This window comes from Syngnathus leptorhynchus, chromosome 3 (genome assembly GCF_054491065.1).
Source record: "Syngnathus leptorhynchus isolate UIUO chromosome 3, UIUO_Slep, whole genome shotgun sequence".
Lineage (NCBI taxonomy): Eukaryota > Metazoa > Chordata > Actinopteri > Syngnathiformes > Syngnathidae > Syngnathus > Syngnathus leptorhynchus.
The window spans coordinates 3978938-4000193 of record NC_141197.1 but is presented as its reverse complement, the minus strand read 5'-3'; the positions used below and the strand labels follow the sequence as shown (position 1 = coordinate 4000193).

The 21256-nt window shown below is 40.3% G+C and overlaps 1 protein-coding gene across 6 annotated transcripts in view; it reads right to left on the bottom strand.

The window, feature by feature from the left end:
• Positions 1–21256, bottom strand: part of LOC147058874 (uncharacterized) — a 66607-nt gene that overhangs the window by 44132 nt on the left and 1219 nt on the right. For 5 of the 6 annotated variants that reach the window (XM_085907389.1, XM_085907388.1, XM_085907391.1 and 2 more), the window contains exons 2-15: positions 19242–19295; positions 17979–18134; positions 16425–16562; positions 15328–15441; positions 14290–14439; positions 14005–14184; positions 13711–13833; positions 13470–13583; positions 12733–13036; positions 10658–10773; positions 9039–9156; positions 8827–8918; positions 8606–8756; positions 521–627 (exon numbers count right to left, since the gene is read on the bottom strand). In XM_085907389.1, coding sequence (XP_085763515.1) covers positions 521–627; positions 8606–8756; positions 8827–8918; positions 9039–9156; positions 10658–10773; positions 12733–13036; positions 13470–13583; positions 13711–13833; positions 14005–14184; positions 14290–14439; positions 15328–15441; positions 16425–16562; positions 17979–18134; positions 19242–19286 — 1908 coding nt within the window. In that variant the 5' untranslated portion in view covers positions 19287–19295. The remainder of the gene's footprint in view (positions 1–520; positions 628–8605; positions 8757–8826; positions 8919–9038; positions 9157–10657; positions 10774–12732; positions 13037–13469; positions 13584–13710; positions 13834–14004; positions 14185–14289; positions 14440–15327; positions 15442–16424; positions 16563–17978; positions 18135–19241; positions 19296–21256) is intronic. The other variant, XM_085907392.1, reaches the window with a different exon arrangement.

Below are 21256 nucleotides of genomic sequence, written 5' to 3'. Positions count from 1 at the left end.
TTTAGCTGGTGCGGTTTATAATCAAGTGCGGCTTATAGTCCGGAAATTACGGTAGTCAGATGTTATTGCTTTGAGAGCAAAACAAAAACGTGCACACACAGCAATAAGCGTATCACAATCTTTGCAGGCTGCTGAAATACAGAATGAAGAAGAGGCTATCAAGGCATATTAGTTTTGTAGTAAAAACATGGCTGGACATAAATGTGTGTATGTGGTAGAAAGTCAAATACAGGTGAGGAGTGAGTACAAATTTGGGGGAGTTTTTTCTGAATGACCAGATTCTGTTGGCAATGTCTCAAAATTGATATGGCAAACCTGAACTGGATCATGGTAAAGGATAAGCATGTTCACATTTCATGGTTACAAATAATTTATGTTGGGGACTTTGGTCATGCTGGTCTTTGTTCACCTTAATTCCCCAGAGAGAATTCTTTCATGAATTAAATTGTCACAGAAAACATGAACACACAAACATTATAAGCAAAGCACAAACTCACAATAATGTGCTGTACGTGCATACCTGCATGCTTCTTTGGGCTGGTACAGCCAACTTCTTGCGCTCGTGTTGGCTGAGCCCCTGAGTTTGAGCCAGCTCCTCTTCCAACTCCTGCTGCCGAGTGGCGAGTGCTGGATCGGAGCAGCCAGGAAAGAACCAGTCATCCTCAATCAGTTTTGTGCCACAGGTATAGGGGGTAATTGGGTTGAATTGAGGATGTACGTATGAATGGAAATGGCATAAAACAGGGTTTGGAAAAAACTGTCGATACTGAAAGTGTTAAGAATTGTGATCTCAGATGGTGGTTGTAGTGGGTGAAGGGATTAAAACTGGTTTCAAGAAACAGTGGATGGAGTAAAAGGCAAAATAATGGATTGGATGGAAAGATTGAGTGAATTTCAGGAAGAAGAACAATGTGAAAAGAACACTTGGGGAAAATCTGCTGTTCAAGCTTGCACATGTTTAGTGGAAAGTAACAGTGACCGCCTTAAAGTATTTGGAAGACAAGAAAATTCACTGATGGCAGAAAGACCAGAGAAATGTTCATTAATCATCATAGAAGGCAAGAATCACCAGGATCACTGACTTAGGTGATCTGTGATGTGGCTTTTTTCCCCCAATCATGTACAAAACATGTTCCCATCTGTTTTGTGACAACAGGCTGACAAAGTGTAGGCAGAGGGGGTAGCTCAAAGCAAAAGAAGAAAATAGTCGAAGGAAGGTATATACTTAAGTTGTCGTTATATAATTGCACCAAACAAAACAGGAGATACTTATGATGCAGCAACAAGCCTGCCTTACAAAATTATTTAAAGATATGAATGCAAGGCACTACAGCTGTTAAACGTTTCATTAAATATGCTGATTAAATATGCTAAAGAAACCAAATAGGGATGTTTGATCTATATTTTGCTCAGAACGCGCAATATAATTAATTTAAATAAATAAATAAATAAATAAATACATAAAATGAAACAAATAATCAAGATATGTGGTTGAGTGGTTTTAAGAGTAAAGCTCTGCTGTTTGTACTGTTTTTTGAATTTTTGGTGTTATGTGATTTTTACTGTCCTACCTGTGGACTCCTTGTCGACTATTTTTAGCATTTTGGACGTCACATTTGTCAAAGGAGAATATCGGTGCTTGATGGTTGCGACTTATTTGCAGCATGTGGACATTTTATTGGGGGGGGCGGGGTGTTGACTCTAATTGATTTTCGTCGCTCGACGGTTCAGGGGTGCTTGTGTTTTTTGCGTCCGTAATGGGCACCATTATTCGCTGCCATGTTTTCTTCAGCGAAAGTGTTGGCGCTGTTGGACAGTCTACGTTAATACCACTGGATGGAAGGCTGGTAGATCTGAGGATTAAGAGAGAGGAACGTCAATCTGGAACCCAGAGATGTGAGATGTGGAGAGGAATGATGAGTCGGTGCCTCAAAATGAAGCGCCTCTAAATGGGCAAGGAGAATTGAACGATACTTTATGTAGCAGGGATGAGAATGGCAAATATGAAAAAACACTGAAAAGTAGCCGGGGGTCTGGGGGGGCGATGATATATGTATCCCTAGATCTATCGAACGTCTACAAGTGATGAAAACCCAATCGCAAATTCACATTGTGGCGGTGTAAAAACACTTAGTTCTTCGCGTAAGTTAAGAAATGAAAATTATGTGACAAAAGTAGCACCAAAATGCTGCCGAAAATAAGACGGATGTGGTCACATCACTGCTGCCAGTTAGTTAGGTTTACAGAGGCAAGCCGATTTTCATAAGATCCCGTCGCAGCGGTCGGGTGAATGCTCGTGAGTCGCCGAGGCTAACGTTGCCCGGACGCCCGGCCCTACACCCCCTCTCGTCCCCATATATTAACAACATTTTCTCAACGGATTTACATGATTTACGATAATGATACTTTCGACGGAAAAAAACACGGAAATGCGCGGATCCGCAGAAAATTCTCATCCCTGATGTACGTTACTCATCAACGGAAGCCTGGTGATCCTGAAAGGGGGATCCTTCCATCTGTGGTCCCTTCTCAAGGTTTCTCATTTTTCCCCTGGTAGGGGTTTTTGAGTTTTTTCTTGCCCTTTTGGGAGCCCAAGATCAGGGGATACTTTGAGAATAATTGTCAATTGATTGTCTATGTGAAGCCCTTTGAGATTGCTTGTGATTTAGGGCTATACAAATAAACTTGACTTAAACGGATGCTACAACTGCTGGTTTACTTTCAAATTTAGCCTGTAGCAGACATTCATTCAGTGGTCATGATGTACATGACTTAGAAGAATGAAATATTATGATGTCATGTATTATCACGCTCGTGAGCTGGAAATGTAAAAAAAAAAAAAGACATTAAAAATGTACAATATTTAACTTAATATACTACAAAGAAGGTGGCATGGTGATGTACAGGTTAGCACATCCGCTTCACAGCTCAGATGTGTGTTTGGTCTCATGTGTGAGCTGGAGAGGTTTGAGTCTGGCTCTGGCCTTCCTGTGTGGAGTTTGCAGGCTCTCCGCAGGTATTTTCGTTTCCTCCCACATTTCAAAGACATGTAAGGTGGGCCAATTGAGCATTTCAAATTGTGTGATGTGTGTTTTTATATGTGTGCCCCGCAATTGGCTGGCAATCAGTTCAGGGTGTACCCTAACCACGGGCCCAAAAACTGCTGGGATCGGCTCAAGCACGACCGCGTCCCTCGCGGAGACAAGCGGTACGAATAATGGATGGATGCTCAAGATATTTAATGCGATAAACTGAAACAGGGTCATATTTACCACTGCGTTAGCTTTTTTTTTTTTTAAATCTCTGGATGTTTGGAAAACCAAGGTCACTAATTGTTGAACCTTTGTAGATGGAATTCTTTGCCATTCTTGCTTGATGTACAGCTTCAGTTGTTCAACAGTGCGGTATATGGGAGACAGGTAGGGACTGCAGGCAGCCCAGTTTAGTACCTGCACTCTTATTATAAGGCCACACTGTTGTAACACGTACAAAATGGAGTTTGGCATTGTCTTGCTGAAACAAGCAGGGGCGTCCATGAAAAAGACTGTTTGTAAAGTAGTACCGTAATTTTCGGACTATAAGTCTCGCCGTAGTATAAGTCGCACCAGTCATAAAATGCACAATAAAGTGGAAAAAAAATATATATAAGTTGCACCGGAGTACAAGTCGCACTTTTGGGGCAAATTTATTCGTCAAAATCCAACACCAAGAATGAGCAACAACAGGCTAAACGCTAGGTATGCTAACGTGACATAAACACAAACGAAGAGCTGAGAACGGGCCTGACGTAACATTCAGAGTTATTCTAATAACTGTTACATAAATAACACATTTATAAAACCATCTGTGTCATTCAAATTCATTAAATCAATCGATCGTCCTTTATGTAAACAACGCCGAGTACGGGCGCCGTCGGACTCTTTGCAAATTTGCATTTCTAATTATTCCACAGGCCCATATAACAATATATAAAGTATATTTCAAATAACTATCATATTACAACAATATTATCAAACCATCTGTGTCACTCCAAATCATTAAATCCATCGATCAAATTCCTCGTCCTTTGTCAACAACGCCGCGCGTGGGCCCTGACGTCAGCCTCGCCGTTATTCCACGGATCTAGTATATGACTATATTGTAGCGTTAACAAAGTACAAGCAAAGACGTGGGTTTGGTAAACGGCTCTTTATTTAACAAAACAAGAGTTCGATGAGGCAACAACTACTGAACTTCCAGCCACGGAGGTGGAAGAGAGCTCCATAGAATAGGACCGGGCGTGCGTAAAAGCCATGTCCGAGCCCCATCCACCGTCCCCGGACAGCCACCGGGCCGAGCGCCGGCCCCAGACTTCCATCCACGGAGGTGAAAGAAAGCTCCGTAGAGTATGACCTTTTGTGTCACTCCAAATCATTAAATCCTTCAAATTCTTCAAATTCTTCGTCCTCCGTGTCACTTACAAACAAAGCCGCTAATGATGCCGGGACTACGTGGGGCATCTTCGTCATCCCGTGATCGAATTTTTGTCCTTTATGTAAACAACCGCCGCGCTGCTGACGTCACTTGAAATTCAAATTACAGCAATCCTTTGCTACATCGCGGTCCATTTATCGCGGTTTCCCTTTTTTCTTTTTCTTTTTTTTTATTTTGAAAATTTGAAAAACACGCGACTTATAGTCCGAAAATTATGGTACCGTTTTCCCGAACCAAAAGGCGTACCGGATTATAAGGCGCACCTTCAATGAACGGCCCATTTTAAAACTTTGTCCATATATAAGGCGCACCGGATTATAAGGCACATAAAATAGAAGCTATACTGCAACAAACTGCGGTTGACTAGGGTTGCGATATGCATCCACTAGCCAATAACCAATGGGCCCTCTGTAAACAATCGGGTTTCTCAAACGATCCTATAAAATGATCAGAACTGACTAAAGTTCGATCAAACACCTTGGTACTGCTTACCTTTGTTTCCCTTCCATATTGCTCCGTAAATTTACTCGAAACATTAACAGAGCAGCCGATTTTGACATGAAATAGCCTCGTGCGTATAGCAGCTATCACTATAGCATTAGCCACCCGCAAACTCCCATGAGCCTCAGCAAATTGTAAACAATCGCGTTTCTCAAACGAGGCCTTAAAAAATTATCAGAACTGACTATGGTTCGATCCAACACCTTGGTACTGGCTTACCTATGTTTTCCTTCCGTATTGATCCATGAATGTACTCGAAACATGAACAGAGCAGCCTATTTTGACATGAAATAGCATCGTGCGTATAGCAGCTATCACTATAGCATTAGCCACCCGCAAGCTCCCATGAGCCTCAGCTCGCAGACTCCCATGAGCCTCAGCAAAGTGTAAACAATCGCGTTTCTCAAACGAGGGCTTAAAAAATTATCAAAACTGACGAAAGTTCGATCTAACACCTTGGTACTGCTTACCTATGTTTCCCTTCTGTATCAATCCGTAAATGTACTCGAGACATTAACAGAGCTGCCTATTTTGACATGAAATAGCATCGTGCGTATAGCAGCTATCACTATAGCATTAGCCAACCGCAAACTTCCATGAGCCTCAGCTCGCAGACTCCCCATGAGCCTCAGCAAAGAGGAAACAATCGATCCGTAAATTAACATGAAACATGAACAGAGCAGCCTATTTTGACATAAAATAACCTCACGGCTACAACGAGCTATTCAGTGACGCCCCCTGACCACGGTTGCTGTAATGCTGGTAAGCGATGTGACCTTGTAATTTACTAGTTGAACTAAAACGTACTGAAAATTTTGGCAGAGCACTGTGTACAACCAGTATGGATCAACAAATCCATAAATTGATCCATATATAAGGCGCACCGGACTATAAGGTGCTCTGTCGGCTTTTGAGAAAATTTTAGGTTTTTTAGGTGCGCCTTATAGTCCGGAAAGTACAGTATATGTTTTTTCCAAAACCTGTTTGTATCTTTCAGCTTAAATGAGTCAACAGATCTGTAAGTAACCCATGCCCCATACCATCACAGAAGTTCAGTTTAAACATTACATTTGTTGTGTTTTTAGTGTATTAAATGAAATTTAGGTTGAGCATCATTTTCCAAAACATTGTATTTGGGTTTTATTTATGTTTAACAAAATGCCCCAACTTCATTGGAATTGGGCTTTGTATTTGCAGTGATCGAAGGCCACTTGCACCGATCGGAAGCAATAGGTAAATGCTAATGTCAGCCACCCTCTTATCACGTCAAACGTATCTACACACAGCACATTTTTTTTTCCATGTACAAACTCAAAAGTTGTGGTCAGAATGTATGCTTGGCTATCGGCAGATGTTCGAGCTTCTCATGTAGGCCCCATGCAAAATTAATTGCACACCTTTGTTTTGAGGGATTAATCACAGCTGCCAAAAGAACAGCTATAGTGTAAACATTTACATACATTAATATTGGCGTGACCAACTTTTAGAAAAAAATGGGCATTCAACACAAAAATTATCTAATGTTGTAGTCTTCTAAATTAGATAGCTCTATAATGTGATTAAACGAATGTAGTTTGTGTGTGCAGTTCACTACTGAAAATGTATAAGTCTATGGCGAATGATCATTAGTTGACATTATTAAATATATACAATAAATATGGAATTACCAGTCTCAGAAGATGATCATTCCATTGTTTAAATTTGTAGAAACAAAACAATCAGTAGCTCACAGATATGACACAAAACTACAGTCATTTCAAATGGTAACTTTCTAACTTAAAGAACACTAAAAGTGAATAAAGTTGACTTGAACTTGACAGTAAAAGACAGTGTCATACTGTTTGTTATCTATTCATCCATTCATCATCTGAAACACTTCCAAGTGAGCAAAAAAGTTGTTCTTAGTAGTTGCGCAATATTGGTCATAATATAGCGAGGAAAATTCACTTTTGCCTTAAATATTTTTCCAAATATTTGCTGGCGATTGTTTCTTGTTAACTGGATTTCATGAACTGTTATTTTTAATTATAGTTTCATTCTGGTCAACAAAAAATATTGGACTCAATTTAAATATTAAAAGTGAAAAAGTAGAAAATTAAAAGGAAAATAACACAGAAGAGTGGGGAAGGAAGGCCAACTCAAACTAAGACTCAAATGTTATGTCTGCAACTGTACTGGCTGCAGCTCAACCCATTAAAGACAAATTGTGGGAAGCTTCAGCCAGTACAGATAGGAAGACCAACTCTACAGCTCAGGAAGAGCCTGCATGCACAAAACTGATGGGAAACTGTTCTATGCGGCTACTCCCATCCATGGAGCAGGAGCTGGTGAGGGCAAGTGGGGGCAGTCCTCATGATGGGACAGCACAGGGTCAATGAAGTACACCTCATTAACAATGGAGAAAGCAGTGAATAAAATAAAAAAAAAGGAAAGTAATGTTCAGTCAGACAATAGGACAAATAGTAAACAATAAAAACATTCCAATTCCCTCTGTAGCACTAATAATGCTATCAGAAAAGAGGGTGGTGGTGGTGGTGGGGTTATAGGACAAAAGAAGAGGTGGAATTCACTTAGTTGCCAGTTCATGAGGCAATTAACGTGGAATTTATATTTCTATAGCAAAGAATACATCAATTCAACTTCAATTTGACGAGGCCAGTGATTTGAACTATATTGCTTTGAATGAATGAATGCTTGGCCATGAGTCAGTATGCAATACAATTCATTACACTTGTCTTTTTTTTATTGCTGTTTGCACCATATTTTGAAGAAAAAACAAATAACCACTGAGGGGATGTTATAATTTCATTCCAAGACCTGTGACATTAAGGCTGCATTCAGACCACAGCCATATGATTCAAATCAGACTCCTCCTCAGGATCTGTTTACCTCATTGACCTATCTGACAGATTGTTGTTGCAACATTGTCAGAACAGAGGCGTCATTCAGCACGCTAAGTGTTGACATCACATAATTGTGACAGTAGCAACACGTGTAATATGTTCATAAATGGACTCGCCCCACAGACCGATAAAGCAATGTTTTCCCTCCACTGTATAGGGAGTGCCGTTTTCAGTTTCAGCAATGTACTCCATTCAGCTCAGTGGCCTAATGGTAGAGTGTCCGCCCTGAGACTGGAAGGTTGTGGGTTCAAACCCCGGCCGGGTCACACCAAAGACTATAAAAATGGGACCCATTGCCTCCCTGCTTGGCACTCAGCATTAAGGGTTGGAATTGGGGGGTTAGATCACCAAATGATTCCCAAGCGCAGCACCACTGCTGCTCACTGCTCCCCTCTCCCCCAGGGGATTTATCAAAATCACATGGGGATGGATTAAATGCAGAGGATGTGTCTGTGACGATGAGGGTCTTGAGTCACATAGTGCCATCACAGACAGTCAAAACGGATTTGTGTTTGGAACACTTCAGACATATCCCGTCCAAATCATATATGAAACTACTTCCTAGATGTGGTTTTAATCCATCTTGCAAAAATTGAATTTCATGTGCATTGTCGCTGTTGAGACTTTACAAGAGCCTTCCTGTTTGAATCTGAATGGACTAAAAATTGGATTTTGGCTGACTGTCTGAAGGGAGAACATCAGTCGTCATCCTCTGGCAAAGCCCTTACCCTCTCTTTCTTCTTCCATGTGGCTAATGCGAAGGACCATTGCAGCCTTTTCTTCCCTGGCCTGATCCCTGGCACTCACTGCCTCATCTACCATCTCCTGCCACTCCAACACTTGGCTGTGAGCATCATCAGCACTCCCAGACTCACTTGCCTGTACAGTATGAGAAGTCAAGAAACAATAAGAAGAGCACTCATTTGAAAATTAATCCTAGAACCCAGACCTCGGAGGTAGCTCTTTTTGTAAACTGTTCCAGATCTGCTTGCAATATCCTCTGTTGCTCCTCATATACCACCAGTTTAGCCTCCAACATGTCTGTTGGTGAAAGAATCAACACAGTGTGAGGATAGTTTCATTTGATTGTAATTAAGGCAACATTGAAAATTGGAACTGAAATGATAAAACGTGCACCCAAAAATTCACAGTTTTAAGTACCATTCTTTGCTTTGAGCTCCTCATACTGCTCCACTTTCCAAAGGTTTTCCTCACGTTCCACTTCAAATTCTGTAATCTGACTTTGCACGGCAGTAAGATCTGGAGGCGCAATACCAGCCTTAAAAAGAAATAACACACATGCCTTGAAGGTAAGACTTGCATGTGTTAGTACTAGGGCTCAAAGATTTATTTTTTCTGATCGATCATTTGATTGGCAAAGCTGCATTTTTGGAGTGCTCCTGAGAGACTCCGAATCTGTTGTGTGAACTACCGTTTTGGCCCGAATATAAGACGATGTTCTTTGCATTGAAACAAGTCTGAAAAAGTGGGGGTCGTCTTATATCCAGGGTCGAGACATTATACCCATTTTCACTTGTGCGCAGCGATAAGTTAAAGGTTGCTGATATTGACGGAGTATGTTCCTGTGATCGTGTGCGTCTTTGACACAAAGGGAGTATATACATTTCATTGTTACTACTACTGTCCACTGTTGTGCCATGTGTCCGATTGCGGTTTGCTTCGCGTGCGCGCCGTTTGATTGACAGCTCCGGCGCGCTCCTTTAAGTTTGCCTCGCATCGTATGAGTAGCCATTATGCAGCGACACGGCGACCAACGGCCGCCAGCAAATGTTATGTTTGGTGTGTATTTCATTTATGGTTATTTGTTTTTTTTGCCCATAATTCAGTAAAGCAATAAAAACTGAACCATGTCTTCCTTTCTGTGTTCTGACCGACCCCCCCGGGGGCGGGGGGGGCATGGGGGGATTAGAGCATAACCATCCGAGCCAACCCCCTATACAGTCCTCAGGCTCCCCAACAATAGCGGTAGCAGTTTGCATGATTTTATTGCAATGTTTTTCCTTATTCAGACTTGTTTCAAGACTATAGTAACAGACTTCACTTTGATGGTTAATGCAGTTATTGCAATTTTGTTGTTTTATCACAGTAGATTGGTTTGTTTACATTTCAAAAACCAGAAGCCATTCATTTACAAATGTGATTGCACTTTCATTTACATATCTAATAGACAGTTTTTGCACGATTTGAATGAGGCAAAATCACATGCTTCTTCTCTCGAATATATTGTTATCATCATTTATTTCAGATGTAATTATTGTCTGTATAAAAATTCAATTTGGTATTCAAAAAGTCTTTTTTCAAACTTGAGTCTAAAGTTTCCGCTTGGCCTGGGCGATTATATGATCTTGATTACTGATTGCAATAAATTTCAGTTCGATTACGGTGCTCAAGTGTGTGCTTATTTCTCAATTAAGCATGTGCCATACACAATACAATACACATATGATCCAGTACACAGCGCTAATGCAACATTATAGAAAAACTCAAAGACGAACGTAGTCACATACATGCGTGACAAAAACCAATCAGAGACGACCTTTTATTATTTGCTTCAGTTTGGACTTGCTGCAGTTGTAAATTGGCAACAAATTGTCATCAAATTACTGATAGACATATGGTTAACTTCTTACTGCTGAAATGGCCAACTCAGTAAAGTATCCATTTAACATTTTTTATAAAAAAAACTTAAAACATTTTAACAAAAACAAAGATAAGCAAAAAAAATACAACCGATAAAGTTTTTGGGTTGATCATCTGACCTGACTTTTTTTCAGCTCTTCCTCCAGCTGCCTGATTCGAGATTTAGACCAGGCTTTCATTTTCAGGAATTTCGCCTCTGATCTGCTAGCTTCTTCTATTTTCTGCTTTGTTTGGGCTATATAAAGAAAAGGAAAATTAAATGAATTTAATCAGCTCACCGTGGTGCTGCAGTATCAGCAAATCACAAACAGATAGAAGTCACTGAAAACCATCAAAAAATAAAAGGCGCCGGAAACATTAAAAATTTCTGCATCATGTGGCCCCTCCGTGAGTCGTCACCTTATCGTGGTGGAGGGGTTTGCGTGCCCCTATGATCCTAGGATCCATGTTGTCTGGGGCTTCATGCCCCTGGTAGGGTCACCCATGGCAAAAGGGTCCTAGGTGAGGGGCCAGACAAAGCACGGCTCAGAAGACCCCTTATGATGAAAAAGATATATGGATGTCGTTTTCCCTCGCCCGGACGCGGGTCACCGGGGCCCCTCTCTGGAGCCAGGCCTGGAGGTGGGGCTCGAAGGCGAGCGCATGGTGGCCAGGCCTTCGCTCATGGGGTCCGGTCGGGCATAGCCCGAAAAGAAGACGTGGGTCCCCCTTCCAATGGGCTCACCACCTATAGGAGGGGCCAAAGTGGTCGGGTGCATAGTGAGCTGGGCGGCGCCCAAAGGCGGGGACCTTGGCGGTCCGATCCCAGGCTGCAAAGGCTGGCTCTAGGGACATGGAATGTCACCTCTCTGGCTGGAAAGGAGCCCGAGCTGGTGTGTGAGGCAGAAAGGTTCCGACTAGACATAGTCGGACTTGCCTCCACACATAGTTTGGGCTCTGGTACAAGCCCTCTCAAGAGGGGCTGGACTCTCTTCCACTCTGGAGTTGCCCACGATGAGAGGCGTCGAGCAGGTGTTGGCATACTTATTGCCCCCCGGCTGGGCGCCTGCACATTGGGGTTCACCCCGGTGAGCGAGAGGGTAGCCTCCCTCCGCCTTCGGGTCGGGGGACGGGTCCTGACTGTTGTTTGTGTCTATGCACCGCACGGCAGCTCAGAGTATCTACCCTTCTTAGAGTCCCTGGAGGAAGTGCTGGAGAAATCGAGATAGCCAGCACACACCTATCAATCTAAGATCCCACAACTGACAGTGCATGTAAAGAGTAAAAAGTAATAATAATACATTTTATTTGTATGGCGCCTTTCACGGCACTCAAGGTCGCCGAACACACAGTGCCAAGTAAGCATGATGTCAAGAAGTGTCCACAGAGACAAGACTTTCAAGGCACAGATCTCGGAAAAGGTAAAGAAATATTTCTGCTGTTTTTAAGGTCACAAATTCAGCATCTTTCTTGAGCTGCCAGCTCTAATACAGTAAACTGAGAAATAAGAGTAGAGGGGAGTTGGCAAGGTGACCAAGAACCCGAGATTCACTTTGACAAAGTACAGAGTTCCTCTGTAGAAAAAAAAAGCTACTTGTAGAAGGACAACTAAATCTGCAGCAATCCACCATTCAGGCCCATATGGCTGCATGACCAAATTGGAGTCACTCTTTAGTAAAAGACACATGGTAGACCACCAGGAGTTTGCCCAAAAGTAAATGAAAGACTTTCTGACCAGAGGACTAAAGCTTAAATAGGAATTCCCCAACCTTACCAAAGAGCATCCAGTCCAGCGAAAAACAGAAGCTAAATAAAAATAACGTTCATTAAAGTAACAATATACAAGCAAATCCACCTAAACATGGCTTAAATGAAAATATGATGTGTGCCATAAACTCTTGTTTATGACAGCTATGGCTCATGAGGAAGAGTGGGATAGTTCTGTAACTGGAGGGTCAGCTGTTCGAATACCACTCTGTCCGAGTCATGTGTAGTTGCATCTTTGGGCAAGACACTTCACACACCCTGCCTTCAGTGCCACTCACAAATACTAAGCAGACTACTGGCATTAGATATAGTGTATTTCTAAAATTGAAGGCTCACTAATCTTTCTTTTCCACACTGATGTTAAATATAGGTATTAACAGCAAAACATCTCTAACCCCTGTGATTCCTTTTACAAAAAGAGGGTGATTGGGTTCACAAAAACACCTACCTTCTAACTCTGCTATCCTCTGGAAAGAAGCGGAATCATCAGATATTTTTTCAGCTTTTGGGGACTCCTGACTGACCGATTGTAGTGTTAATGTATTTCTTCTCAGCTCATTTAGCTGGCCAAGTAGGTCCTGCTGTGTTTGAGTCAACTGCGCTTGATGCTTTTCTGTCATTTGCCGAATCTCAACCTGCTGCTTCTCCATCAGGTCTCGCAGTTGGGCTCGCATCACATGCTTTTCTGCCTCCATTTTGGATTCAAGGCTCTCTCGTTCAATGTTTAGTCTCCGCATCCGCTCTATTAGCTCCTGGCAACAGAATGAAGAATGTCATCACGGGGGGTTTCTGGGATTCTATCATATACAGAAACTGGCTGGTATACAAGAATGTTCCATGTCCCTAGGAGACATCTCATGGAACATTGACTTTTTTTGCTTTTAAAATAATTTTCTTGTGTATTTGGAGTGTCCAGGAGTGTAGAAAAGTGTAATATATCCCTCCAGGTGCTACAGAGATAATTTTCTGATCTGTTTGGGGGGCTACTTTTTACTCTGTTCAGATTTCTCCATTTGTTATTACGTGTTCTTATCTATTACATCATGTCCTTTGGGGTGGGACAAACCAAACAAGGTAATGGGTGTTGCCAAACAATTTCGCAAATCCACCATCTTTATTACTCGGAGAGACTTTTGTAGTCCAAATAACAAAGATGTCAACTATGCAACGAGTACATTTCCTAACCTTTATGTGCTGATCCCTGCCGTCTACTTCTTTCTGAAGAACATCAATGACCTGAGTTTTTCCAATCAGCACCTCCTCTTTCTCATGAAGTTTCTGTTTTAAAGCCTTCAGAAGCTGATAAGAAAATGGAAAGAAGAAATAATGCGTGAAAAGGAAATCAAACAGGTTCTTCAATACTTACTGTTTACTACCAAAATTCAAGGAACTGAACACTTAACATCAACAACGTTCTCATCACAACCTGCTCAAGATCAGCACTGGCATCAGACTTTGCGGCAAGTTTGAAGAGTTCCTGTTCGTGCATCTGGTTGATATCAGTCAGTTGATTATCTTTCTGAAGGATTATCTCTTTGAAAGTCTGAATCTAAATCCAAAGACACAACACATTGTTGGGTTCAAAAATGAAGATTATTTCAAAGGAAACCCACAACAGCAAAGAAGAAAATTATGTTAGCAGTGCTAAAATGCAAGAATACATTCTGTGCCTTTTTTTGGGAGTACGAAATAACTGAATAACAACAGCACAGACACGTACATTTTGTTTGTACATGTTCTCTTTCTGACTGTACTGCTCCTTCTCTGTGTCCAGAAGCTCCTTCAGGCTGTCCGTCTGCTTCTGAAGCAAACTATAGCGTTCCTCTACTTCTCCAACCTTCTTGGTCAGCCTCTTGACCAGTTGCTGAAGTTCATGCATTGCTCTATGGTCTTCATCTCCCTGAGAAATTATAGTGGAATGTCAAAATGTGGATAACATACGTGACGGGTCATTGGATTAAAGTTGAAAAACATGATTGTGCAAATTGTTTCTGTGAAAAAGAACCTGCGGTGTGGATGTAATGGACTGGTCTACTGCCGTTGCTGTTTGCAAATGAATAATGTAGGCCTCCTTCTCTGCCAGCTTCCTGTCCTTCTCTGTCAGCATAGCATCCATTTCTTCACCTCGTAGCCGCTGTGTTTCTACCTCTGTCCTCTAAAGAAACATTGAAATTGTCAATGTGTTAAAATTTCTTATAAAGGCACGTATACAAATAAATTTTGACGTACAGAGTATGAAGCAGAGTATGAGAGTATGTAGCAGTATGTAGTAGAATGACAAAGAAAAGTAGAGTCACATACATACAAAATGCAACCTCAGTCTGTCTGGTGTGTGAACATATGCCACCCCAAAGTGACCCACACGTTCAGAAGAATACATCGTGCTTGTATGAACCTAGGCTATGTGTCTCGATAGGCAATTTCCAACTGATATTTGTTATCTTAGACCAGGGATGGGCAACTCCGGTCTTCGAGGGCAGGTATCCTGGAAGTTTTATATGACTCTCTCCTCCCACACACCTGATTCAAATGATGAGGATTGTTATCCAGCTTCTGCAGAGCTTGCTGATGAGCTGACCATTTGAGTCAGATGACTTGGAGGAGGTAGACAAAAAACTTAAATGTATGATACTGACCCTCGGGGACCGGATTTTGCCACACCTGTATATGAGCAGAAACCTATGTTCAAATTAGGTCAATTTCATATTTTTCACAAATCAATAGAACAGTTCAGTTGCACTTGGTAAAAAAAAAAAAAATTGTGGTACATGTATTTTGTTTTCCTGTAAAGTAATGATTTTGGAGTTGCAAGGATTCTGCCTGATCAAAAAGTGGTCTACAAAAAGAATCTAAATCAATTTTACAATGGTATGTCAGTAAAAAATGTATATTCAAATTTAGGATTTTTTTATTTGATGAAATATAAACAGACTACGAAAAAGACAATTATGTGCAATAGACATCAAGTGTGCCGTAAGTGTGAAGTTTAAAATTATATCTTTTTATTTAGGTTTCCTGAGACTGAAAGCTAAGGGCTTCTTACCTTCCTTTCAATCTCCTTCTCACTCTGGGCAAGGTGTTCTTCAAGCTCCTCAACCTTTTTCTTCAGTAAAACGATTCTCCCTCGAGTGGCTTGGTCTCCTCCTTCTGATGGGCCCTACAAGGATATTGAATGAATTGTGACTGAAATTACATACAATGGACATCCAAAAATATATAAACACACCTGTTAAAATATTAACCACAAAAATCATCTCCTGTGCACATATGTTCACAATAGCAGAGTTGTTGACTAATCGATTAATTGTTGCACCTCGAATTCAGAATGTCCCAGAAACATTTTCTCAGTTGTTAATTCCCTTTCATCTCAATTTTTCTTCACAAATTTTCAATTGATTTTTGCAGGTTAGACAGTCTGTCACGTTATTTTTAAAGAGGATTTGAATTTAATCAGTCTTTTTATAGAATTCAGAACTCCATTTGAACAGGGTGTGTTCGTAAATGTTTTAGCTCTGTTGTAGATTGCTTTTTTTCTGAACCTATAACCACAAGTTTACAATGAAAAACTTGCTGGAAAAAACATTTTAAATAAATGCAGAGGTAGCTTAGCATACATTTCTCAAAATGTATAGGTTTTATATATACATCAGGGATGAGAATGGCAAATGTGAAAAACCACTGAAATGTAGCCGGGGGGGCGCATGTCCCCATTGGGGGGCCGCATGGCCCCCATGGTGACAAAAATAGCGCCAAAATGCTGCCGAAAATAAGGCGGATGTTGTCCCATCACTGCTGCCAGTTAGTTAGGTTTACAGAGGCAAGTCGATTTCCAAAAGATGCCGTCGCGGCGGGTGGGCGAATGCTCGCGAGTCGCCAGGCAAACGTTGCCCGGCCGCTTCCCTACACCCCCCCCCATATATAAACAACATTTTCTCAACGGATTTACACGATTTACGATAATGATACTTTCGACAGAAAAAAAAACACGGAAACCCGCGGAAAATTCTCATCCCTGACCCAAGATTTTTTTTAAACCTCCTTTCAGCAACTGAAAATAATTTCACTGAAAATGAGTATCAAGTTTAGTAAAGTGGTGATTACGTGCATCTCTCATTAGTGCAGCAAAAAAAGACTGTTTACCTCCTTGTTGCGTGTTGGTGAATCTGGGCTCTGCATCTGTTTCTTCAGTTCTTCTAGCTGTGTGGTGAGAGAAATCACCTTGGCCTTGTTTTGGAGACGCAGCTTCGACAGTTTCGCCTCAAACGCCTTCTTCTCCATCTGAAGGATTGACAGCATCGTTCTATGATATTTTTTAATAGTGACTGAATAGTGATTTTAAAGTGATTTAATGACGAACTGAGTACCGTAATTTTCGGACTATAAGTCGCTCCGGAGTATAAATCGCACCAGCCATAAAATGCACAATAAAGTGAAAAAAACAACAACATGTAAGTCGCACCGGAGTATAAGTCGCACTTTTGGGGCAAATTCATTTGTCAAAATCTAACACCAAAAACAGACATGAATCAGCAACAACAGGATAAACGATACGGTATGCTAACGTGACATATACACAAACGAGGAGCTGAGAACGGGCCTGACGTAACATTCAGAGTTATTCAAGTAAGTATTATATAAATAACACGTTTATCAAACCATCTGTGTCACTCCAATTCATTAAATCCATCGATCTTGCTTTATGTAAACAATGCCGCGTATGCGCCACATATGCTGATGTCGGACCCATTGTAAGTTGCATTTCTAATTATTCCACAGACCCATATAACGATATATAAAGTATATTTCAAATAACTATCATATTACAACAATATTATCAAACCATCTGTGTCACTCCAAATCATTAAATCCATCGATCAAATTCCTCGTTCTTTATCTCAACAACGCCGCGCGTGCGCTGCAGCGATCTAGTATATAACTATGTTGTAGCGTTAACAAAGTACCAGGAAAGACGTGGGTTTATATAACATTATCAAACCATCTGTGTCACTCCAAATCATTAAATCCATCGATCAAATTCCTTGTTCTTTATGTCAACAACGCTGCGCGTGCGCTGCAGAGATCTAGTATATAACTATATTGTAGCGTTAACAAAGTACCAGGAAAGACGTGGGTTTATATAACAACAATATTGTCAAACCATCTGTGTCACTCCAAATCATTAAATCCATCGATCAAATTCCTCGTTCTTTTTGTCAACGCCGCGCGTGCGCTGCAGAGATCTCGTATATAATGATATTGTAGAGTTAACAAAGTACCAGGAAAGACGTGGTTTTGGTAAATGATCTCGGCATTTGTATATTAGTGCAAAACCTTACTTCCCATACCTCTTAATGGTGTGTTGACTACTGAACTAGCGGCCAGTGCTTTTAGCACAGCGGTGAGCGTTCTGTCCCACCAGGTCGGAGATGATGGTGCAGGTTCAATCATCAAGTGAGTGAATGCCACTCGAGTAAAAACGCCACCGGTTACATCAAGTATCGATCGAGCCATCCATCCATCTATCCACCCCAGCCAGCCAGCCCCTCAACCCACCAGTCGTGGGCATAAATCTAAGCATTTTTTGGAAATTTGAATCTATTCAGAATTGCTACAACTAGAATCGCGATTCTTTGTAGAATTGACTTTTTTCTGCACCCCTATGAAGTATTGTAAAGGAAAAAGGTAGGCCAACACCTTAAGTTGTTCATCCTTGGTGCAAAGTGTTGCATCCTTTTCCCGAATCAGCTCTTTCAGTTGAGTGACAAGCTGCTGAGTTTGAACAAGTCTGTCTGCCATTTCTTCAGCTTGATCCGCTTCACTTCTGCCACCTCCATGGGGAGAGCCTGGGGCCTGGAAGAGAGGGCAGGGTGACTTGTGAGTGCATGTCCACATTTAACATGAACACTTCACACATCTTCAGCATAGTACGGCTGCAAAGTATGGGAACATTTTTTTGTAAAACTTGGAAGGCACATTAAGTTATTGTCTGCTTATTGAAAGTAAATAACCTAGCACAACCAATTGAGCATGTCATGCCAAGAAAGTAAAAAAAAAAAATGTTTTCATCCATCTTAGAGGGCAGCCATTTTGCTACTTGCTGTCGACTGAAGTAGCTCTTGGGTCCCTATCCCAAAGCGGGAGTTTACTATTTTCAAAAATAATAATGTAATTATATACCTTGTTGTCATACACTTAGAGTGAAAAATAGCATATGCAATGGAGCATCTCATTCATAATCTGCCCCTATGCACCAGCCCGGTGCCTCAGGTCTGCAGAGGATTAAGTGGAGCCTCAGAGAGAATCGAGCCTTTTCTGTTGCCGGTCCTTCCCTCTGCAATGACCTCCCCTTAAATGTTAGGCAACCCCCCCCTTTGCTCATTTTTAAAACTTGTTTGAAGGCCCATTTTTATTCTTTGGCTTTCAACTGACTAGCAACTGTTACTGTTCTGCTACTGTATATGAATTTGTCTTTCAATTTATTGTTGACTTTGTGGTTGTCCCATTGCTGTACACTGTATAGCATATAGTGCTATATGCTATATGAATATAGCATACTGTATAGTATACAGTATGTGTGAAGAGCGCTTTGCTACAGCTGCTGCTGTAAATTGCGCGACATTAATAAACAAACATTAATAATACATTAACATAAAAAAGTTGTATTATATTCTATTATATAATTGATGATGTTGAAATGACCCCCAAAAGCATTTATGATAAACGACAGAGTATTTTCAAAATGAGTCAATATAAAATAAAAAACTTCAAACTGGGTATGTTATCAAATTCAACCAACTGCAAGGAAACATGTGAGAATGAAGCTGTGTGTGACTCACACATACCTAATAATGAGTTTTAAATGTTGCTGAGTTTCTCACTGGGCACTAATGCCAGTCATCTGATGCAAACGTGACCAGTGAGCACTCAAGTCATTAAAGGTCAAACACAGATACTTACTTTTGAACCAGACTCTGCCTCGTCATTGGAAAACCACTTCAGCATGGTTCAGACCTTAAAACACAGCAAACACAAACTTTAAACATTGAAAATCCACAAGCAGTCATTTAATTAAGGCTTTAGTAGACTGAGGTTTATTATCATGTGGGACATGCTGTTAAAACAAACGAGTCAAAGAAAAGAAAACATAAAGGTCACTGACATAACCTAAAACTGACTTAATTGATAAGTTTAAAAACAAAATCACAGAAAATTAACCAGCAAATTCAGGCTTTGTTTTATTTTTGTGGTGCAACAGAATTACTCTAAAATAAAATGGCCTGGACGGATACAATGCGGTATCCATAATTTGTTATTGTGCAAACTTGTGATTGATTCATTCATTGCAAACAATTTCTGTAACTCTCAAACAGTTATTTTGGCCCACTATTGATGAGGTAAATTGCTCCATACAAACTCCTCAAATTTTAGGGGTGCCTTCTCGAGGATGTTGGATTGTTTTTTTCAGAGATAACCAATCATTTTTACATCACTTGTCAACATTAAATTCTGAAAATTGTAGTTTGGTTAAATTGAACTTATTTAAGTGATAGAGTAATTGTATAGATGTGCACTTATTTTGTCTGTCCTCAGTCCTTGACCTGGCCACCCTTCCATCATCATCCCTTTATGCATATTAATAAAATAAACACATCCTATCCCCGTCCATCCTCGTCATTGAAAAAGGTTTCTGTTACCGCTCCATACGGTCGTACATAGTCAGTACTAAAAAGTCATAGTCAAACACCCAATTTGATTAAAATGGTGGAGTGCATATACCTACACTATAAAGTGGCTGCCAAATAGCTTTACAAAGCCTCACATTCGCTTATTTATACTTACAACCTTAAATCGGCAAAAAGGTTTTACGTTTAAAATGGCTTACTTTGACCAGGATCCCACTCTGCATTGTAGCCAAAAGTAGAATCAAATCTGAGGTTTCATAATACACAATAATGAACATTTAAACCTCAGCATGAGGCTAATTTACAGTTCAAATCCATTTAATTTAGGGAACCTACTCTCAGGTTACCATTTACATGATGATGACGTTATAAGACGTTGTAAGGCGTTGTACAACACGGCAGCAAAACAAAAAGTAGAGAGTAATGCATTACAATATTTGGTTGGAGTCGATTTTATTTCAGTCATTGTTAATCCCTCATAAATAGGATTTTAGAAAAATCATTTCACTTCACTTAAGTCTCCATTTTCCATCCTGTATGAAGAAACAAACTAATTTATCGGTGGCTGCATTAAAGGGAATGTGACGTCCCGAGTGTTTCTGGTTACTGTATTTGCCACGGAAATGACACGGAGCATTTATGGAGATAGAATTTAGCTAGAATGAGGAGATGAATACATCTATGGTGGCACAGTGCCACACTAGTTAGCAAGTCCGCCTCACTGTTCAGGTTTAGTTTGTGTTTTAATTTTATTTGCTTTGTTATTTACTTTGTATGTTCATAAAGAGTTGAAGTAATTTTTAGTGTCTTCAGTTTTCAATGCAGACACTTCAAAAAAGACAATTTGGAAACAAATGAAAAAATAAATTATGATAATAATTGAGATCATTTGTCGATTGGAAAAACGTGAAAACCAAGATTAAATTTAGGGATTGAAAAAAAAAAACTTGTAAAATCACGAATACATTTGCGGATCCAAAAAACACGTGATGGAAATCGCGAATATTTGTTATATATATATATATATATATATATATATATATATAAAGATAAACATCAATGAATAATTTTGACACAAATCTTGCCCCCAGTAGCGTAAACTATATTAGCGTATTTGTTATATATATATATATATATATATATATATATATATATATATATAGATAGATAGATAGATAGATAGATAGATAGATAGATAGATAGATAGATAGATAGATAGATAGATAGATAGATAGATAAACATCAATGAATAATTTTGACACAAATCTTGCCCCCAGTAGCGTAAACTCA